Source organism: Mastomys coucha, unplaced genomic scaffold (genome assembly GCF_008632895.1).
Source record: "Mastomys coucha isolate ucsf_1 unplaced genomic scaffold, UCSF_Mcou_1 pScaffold11, whole genome shotgun sequence".
Classification (NCBI taxonomy): domain Eukaryota; kingdom Metazoa; phylum Chordata; class Mammalia; order Rodentia; family Muridae; genus Mastomys; species Mastomys coucha.
In genome coordinates, this window is record NW_022196893.1 from 22,058,162 (window position 1) to 22,065,533 (window position 7,372).

The following is a 7,372-nucleotide window of genomic DNA, read 5'->3' on the forward strand; positions in this document are numbered from 1 at the left end:
AAAAAAAAAAAAAGAAAATTAGTTTCAAAGTACTGCAGGGCACTTTTCACCATGAAATTATTTTTATTCATCTATTTTTGATGTTTTGAGATTCTAATATAATTACATAATATACTTTCCCCTTCCCATTTCCCCTCCAAGTCCTCCTGTGTACCCCACCTTGTTCTACTTCAAATTCATGGCCTCCAAGACCAAATCAATGGAAATACCTCATTTTACATAAATGATTTCTTAGCCTCTCAAGTTTTCTTTCTACCATGTGCTTGCTTATTAGTTAGATGCCCTTTACCTATTCAGGAGATGGAGGTGAAGGCTTACAGATGCAAGAGTTAAGGGCATCTCCAACACTCCCTAGGAGTGTGAAAGTCTCTAATGATCACTGTACTTTCCCCAAGACAACAGTGAAGAAGTAGCTTTGGGGGGTTCATTATTATATATCAAATACTGGTTTTCCATGTGTTAATTTCTGTTTGTGATTTTATTTAAATAGAAAAGGAGAAGAAAAGTATACAAGAGAAAGATAACTTAGGTAAAATTTTCTTTTTGTACAAACATCTTCTCTGTACTGCTCATCATATTTCGTGTTTTCCTTTTTAGAGTGCTTTCAGCTAAAGAAGATTTTGAAGAAAAAAATGTATATTTTATATTCTGTTGTCATAGCAACCCATAAGGAATGTAAGATGAGTCATACACTTTTGTTTCCTTGGCAGTGTTAGGCTCTGTGTGTGTGTAAATATACCAAAGAACACAGCCAGGAGTGGGCACTTGTAGAACTAATACTTACAGTATTAAATGACATCATCTCTTAGACTTCTTCTTGTCACCCCTTTGCTGAATCACAAATAGTATAGGATACGTGAAGGAAGAAACCTATCTCCTCAAGACAGGAGTTTCCTGGTCATTCTTTAGAATCCTAAGGCTCTCATAAAGCAGATTCTTTTGTAATGCTTTGTATAATTTCTGACCAGAGTTCTCCCTTGTCACCAGCACAGATCTTTCCTGTCAAAGCTCAGTATGTATTATAATCTCATAGTCGTAACCGTATTGGCCCCGAGAGCGTGGGAAGAGGCAGCCCCTCAGTATTACCCTTTTCCTTCACTGGCGTTAACTTTCTAATTTATTTGATTCATTTGCAAAAGCGCTGCCTTCTTACTATTTGCTTGCCTCTGATCTCCCAGAATTCACTTGATTTTCACTCATTATTATGGTATACCTGATACATTTTATAATCATGAATACTGATTAGTCTAATACTTGAAATACTGGGTTAAAATGCTTTCTTTATTGATGTCTCTTGTTCTTATTGAAGGGCGTATCTTATTAACAAGGAGATATGGAAAAATGGTCACATTTGTGGTTCACTACACCACACCTCGCAAGCTGTGTTGCTGATCATATTACTGAGTATTTATGGACGAAACCCAAGCCAGTTCCCAGAGATGGGCTAACAGCTGGTCAGAAATGTCAAGCTGCACTGTGCCCTTGAGTCTCCGTGGAGAGAGCAGCATTCCAAAGCACAGCATGAAAAATCCAGAGTTGCTAAAATTCGGTTCAGTTTTTTTTTTTTGAAAAGTACTCTCTATCCTTAGACTAACAATATAAGTTTAGTATAAGTAATATATATATATTAAGACATATATTAAGACAACTAATTTTTCTCACTAAATATCAGAGCTATACACAAAACTACATAGTGTATGATTTCACTTACATGAGATTGTAAAGAAGATAAACCAGTAAGAGCAGAAGTGGATATACATGGAACATGAACAAAAAGGGAACTAAGAGCCCTTTTCTGGTAATAAAAACATTCTCTGACTTGGATGAGACGTTCAGTGAGAGAGCGTGTGCACTCCAGTCTTTTATCTAAGTTAATCCATAGAAAGCAGCTAAAAGCTGAAAAACCAAGAGAATCTACAAAATGTAAGCAAACCTAAAAGTAAAGGTTTTACACATCTTTCATAAGATACATTTTTTCAACATGCCATTCAGTCCCTCTGCCTTCTCCTATCTTTGGTTTTGAAAAGTTTCATGGATTTATTGACTCCCTGTCATTCACTTGTACGTATGTGTGTGTGAGCATGTGCACCATAGTGTGTGTGGAAGGCAAAAGACAATGTGCAATAGTTGTTGAGCCTCTCCTTCCACCACATGGATCTAGAGCAGCAGTTCTTGACTCATGGCTCGTGATCCCCTTGGGGGGAGGGTCATATATCAGGTATTTACATTATGATTCATAACAGTAGCAAAATTACAGTTGTGAAGGAGCAACACAGTAATTTTTATTGCTGGGGGTCACCACAACATGAAAAACTGTATGGGGTGGCAGCATTAGGAAGGTCTAGGGAATCATTGGTGGAAGCATCTCTACCCACTGAGTCATCTGTCCAGTCTCCCAGTCAGATGTTATCTCACCTAAGATGAGACTGCTGCATCCTGCTGAGGGCTGTCTTGTTCTATCAGTAATGGCTATGGTTCCCTGAATGCAGCACACTTACTTATGGTAAAACATCCGTGCCATCCCCATTCTCTGCTTCTCCCCTCCTGAAAGGACATCTTTCCAGTCCATGACGGCATCCCATCCTAGAAAATAAAAACACACGCACAAACAAATAAACACACAGGTTGCAGATACTGGTCGACTTGTTACCTCATCTACTCTGGATGAGTGATTCCTGGCCTGTTTTGTCTGAAAACAGGAGGAGCCTTGCCTTTTGTAGAGCAGGTGGATAGGCCTTAGAGCCACGTGTAAGAGGATTTTATTTTAAATACGATATTCTTTTAAGAGAAGTAATTCCTTACACTGATAGAAGTCTTGAAAGAGTTGTAAACCCTGCCACACATAAGGCAGTGTGCTACTCAGTTTGTCCAAAGGATTGATGCACATACACTGATTTTTGAGGGAAGTGGGAGAAAGGGTTTAATAATTTGCATAGCACAATTGCCAAGCCCCAAAACAGTGTGTAAAGAATTAAGTTAAACAGTTTCCACAAACAAGTCTTTATGCAAGTCATTTTATTCTACAGGTTATAAGATAGTTGCCTTTATTTGCATTTTACAAGTGGGTAATCCAAAGCTCATGAAGAAATAGGAACATCTGAGTTACAGTTATCTCTCAGAGCTAGGGTCTATATTTAGCTTTATTTAATGTTTTCCACAGTTTATGCAGCCTATCTCTTAAAACATTGTAATGACTGATTGCTTAATATCAATTTGCAAAGCAAGAATATATATCTATATGTTTATCTCTCTATCCTAATATGAAAATGATACCAGAAAACCTTAAATGAGAATCCAAGTTTCAGAATGACATATATTATGGCCGTACTTCTGAAGATGTGCAGACCACCTTCCAGGTACACTTCTGGGAGTAGAATTTTGAGAGTTTTATTTCTCAAGTTAACACTTTTGTAATATTTAATTTTTTTAAAAAAATAGCTATCTTACATAATTAACTAGAAAAGATTACATAAGAACAAAACTACAGTTCTGTAGACTCCATTTTCTTAGTGGAGAAAATGACTGCCCACACCTGACGAACACTAAAGGCAACATTTCCACATCTTCAGTGTTTCTGGTTTAATTCTCCCGTTGGAGAAGGGACATGCTGCACCCTATCCCACACACCCATTCTTCTCCCTTAGCTGCCTGTCCTCCTTATTAACCTTTCTAAGTAAACATGGCTCTAGGTACAGGAAGACATAGAATCTTTATTGTTTTATTATTGTGGGCATCTGAAAAAGCAAATGACCAGATCAACTACTTAAATCTTTTGTGAATTAAAAGGAAGAATATGGAGTTATCTTTCAACATACAAAAGGTCAGAACCTCCGACAGTATAACATGTTGCTAAATCAAGATTCATCTTTATGTTTTTAATGCTTTCTTCTTTTAGGAATTGTTATAAAATTTACTGCATGTTTTAGAAAGTGTAAAATTAAACCAAGCTCAGTGTAACATGCCTGTAATCCCAGGACAGGGGTTAGGGCAGAAGGATCATGAGTTGGGGGTCAGCCCCTTGGCTATGCCTTTTTTTTTTGAGAAAAAAAAGGCTGAACTTACCAATAAGAAACTAAACAAAGCAGGAAGATGAAAATTAGAGAGAACAAGGATGGGAAGGCTTTGAGGAGATATCTCACATTATTTTTAAAATTTGAAAAAGCCTGGAAGCGTTCTCTGTCCCAAATGTTAGAAAGGAAAGACTATAAAAGTAACACATTTAAAGTAACGCAGGGTGGGAGAGGGTATAGGAGGAGCTAGGGGAGGCGAGAGAAATGAGAGATGAGAAGACACAATACCAGGACGGGAGAGATGATCCTGTGGTTAAGAGCACACACTGCTCTTGCAGAAGACCTGAGTTTGGCTCCGAGCACCCATGTTAAGTGGGTTCGTAGCCACCTGGACCATCAGCTCCAAGTGACCCAATGCTTGGCACCTGTACTCATATGTCCTTACTTCCCAACATACATCTACAAAATTTGAAGTAAATCTTTTTTTTAAAAAAAATCAATACAGTAATATCTAGAGTGAAAGACTTTAACACTATTTGCCATTGACATCAAGTTGATCTCTTCAGAGGGCTCACTGTTCAAAATTATTTAAAGATAGATCTTTGTAAGACTATATTGAAACCTGAAAAATTCTGGCTTGCTTTTGAGAAAAAGAAATGTTGAAATAATACTTTTCTGTGGCCAAACTTTATCGTAATTATGAAATGCCACTGGTGAGAAAGGTTTGTTCCCTGCACCGAGAGCAGAATAAAAGAGAAAAGTCTTCTCCCGTCAAAGGAAAGTTAATTTTTTACATATTTTCATTAACTGCACCCTTTGTTCTACTGAACCCCTAGGGTTCCACCAGCATCCCTGGCAACAGCCACCATGCCTGATGCTCATTTACGGAGACCAAGACACCTAACCAGACAGGATTTCCCCTCTTCTGGAAGATGTGTGCTTTTCCCCACCGTGTCTCTTTGTACTCACCCTATTCTTTCCTACTTTGGAACCTGTTTATGGGAATGAAACATAGTTTTCCCCATCCCTCGTTCTTTGCCAAGCGAAGAATCAGCTAATTTAAATAATTCCAAATGGCTTCTTCCAAAGGAAGCCATACACTAGTAATTAGAAATATTTTCATATTGTTGTTCATCCTAAGGAGCTGCAAACCCTTCAGCTCCTTGGGTCCTTTCTCTAGCTCCTTCACTGGGGACCCTGTGCTCAGTCCAATGGATGGCTGTGAGCCTCTACTTCTGTATTAGTTGGGTACTGTCAGAGCCTCTCAGCAGCCCCTTAGGACAAACAACAATATGAACTAACCAGTACCCTTAGAGCTCCCAGGGACTAAACCATCAACCAAAGAGTACACATTGTGGGACTCATGGCTCCAGCAGCATATGTATAGCAGAGGATGGCCAAGTCGGTCATCAATGGGATGAGAGGCCCTTGGCCCTGTGAAGGTTCTATGCCCCAGTGTAGGGGAATGCCAGGGCCAGGAAGTGGGAGAGGGTGGGGTGGTGAGCAGGGGGAGGGGAGAGGGAACAGGGATTTGTTTTTGTTTTTGTATTTTTTTTTTAAATTTTTTTTGGAGGGGAAACTGGGAAAGGAGATATCATATGACATGTAAATAAAGAAAATATCTAATAAAAAAAGAAGTATTTTCCTGAACTGCTTAGATGCTTCGTTTTTTTAGAGATTAAGTAAAACTAGAAGTTTATTGGGAAAGATGTATCTGTGTGAAATAAACTAATAGTCCTTATGTCTGAAAAGCTAGGAGACATAAGCATATCAGAACAAAGCTGTGTCCAGTGTTAAGGCTTTTAGATTTAAGTCTGTGTTTCCGTTTTTTTCTACCTGCTATATACAAACAAGTGTGCAGGAAACACCCTGATTTAATCTGTGCAATGGAGAGAGCAAAGCATCATCAACGGGCTTCCATGAACATTGGACACATGATATATAGTTGTTTGAACATGGTATATTCTGTGCAGTAAAGCTCAACAAATTACAACTGGTCCTATTATATTACTAAGATGCAGAGACTCTTTTATTTATGGGAAAAAGGACAAACAAAATGTGTTATGTGCCCAAGGCAAGGGGTATAAAACTCTGGGCTTGGCACACCTTAGAAATAATTCTAGAATATCATGACTTCTAAAAAAATAGAATATTTCATGTTTATTTTTAATTTCTATTTGAATAACCAGATTCCAAACTTAATTAATCTTCCCATACATGTGGAATTTATACTGTCAAAGTATTTTGAAACTGAAGAGGGATTGGCCACATGACACTAAGGGAAAAATCTGCTTCCCTCCAAGAGCAGACATCATAAAGAGAAATACAGTGATGTCTTTCTCGGTGGCTTCATTTGCTTACTGTAAGGATCAGGTCACGATTCATGTGTACTTGTTATGCATTTGCCAGCACAGTAAATACTACACATATAGTTTCATTTAATATTCATAGCAATGCTGAAAAAAATGTATCCCCATTTTACCATTGAGGACACAAGAAGCAATGCTAATTAGGATTTGATTTTTTAACTCTGTACTGGTTGGTTTTGTGTGTCAAATTTATACAAGTTGAAGTTATCACAGAGAAAGGAGCCTCCCTTGAAGAAATGTCTCTATGGGATCCAGCTGTAAGGCATTTTCTTAATTAGTGATCAAGGGTGGGAGGGCCCATTGTGGGTAGTGCCATCCCTGGGCTGGTAGTCCTGGGTTCTTTAAGAAAGCAAGCTGAGCAAGCCAGGGGAAGCAAGCCAGTAAGGAACATCCCTCCATGGCTTCTGCATCAGCTCCTGCTTCCTGACCTGCTTGAGTTCCAGTCCTGACTTCCTCTGGTGATCAACAGCAGTGTGGGAAGTGTCAGCTGAATAAACCCTTTCCTCCCCAACTTGCTTCTTGGTCATGATGTTTTGTGCAGGAATAGAAACCCTGACCAGGACAAACTCTGAGTCTAAATCTCATATTCTCAAGCATCTACTTGATACTGTACTTTTATTTCTTCAAAATAATGTAACTAGGCTGGGAAACAGAACATGAGATCAATGCATGCACAAATCAACCTAGAATTCTGGCTTGCTCTTTAGGTAGTTTTCTGTGCTATAACATCATATGACTTACCAAAACACTGGAGAGTACAACTATTAGGAAATAATTGGATCAAAAGCTCCTTCATATGCATATTCCCACTCTTTCATATATGTCTAATGGAACCTACAAAGGTTCTATGTTCTGTAATCTCTTTATGTCGTGCACGTGCGTGTGTGTGTGTGTGTGTGTGTGTGTGTATTAGAAAGATTATGATAAATGCACTAAACAAAGAAAGAATTTTAAAAGCAGTAAGGGAAAAAAGACAAGTAACATATAAAGGCA

At 38.4% G+C, this 7,372-nt stretch overlaps 1 protein-coding gene and 1 long non-coding RNA gene across 2 annotated transcripts in view; one reads left to right on the plus strand and one right to left on the minus strand.

The window, feature by feature from the left end:
• Positions 1-7,372, minus strand: part of Abcd2 (ATP binding cassette subfamily D member 2) — a 48,920-nt gene that overhangs the window by 6,478 nt on the left and 35,070 nt on the right. The window contains exon 8 of the mRNA XM_031353168.1: positions 2,499-2,583. Within this exon, the coding sequence (XP_031209028.1) occupies positions 2,499-2,583 (85 nt within the window). The remainder of the gene's footprint in view (positions 1-2,498; positions 2,584-7,372) is intronic.
• Positions 967-1,545, plus strand: LOC116078190. The gene is made up of 2 exons (XR_004113447.1): positions 967-1,012; positions 1,310-1,545. It is a non-coding gene; the product is annotated as an uncharacterized LOC116078190 (long non-coding RNA).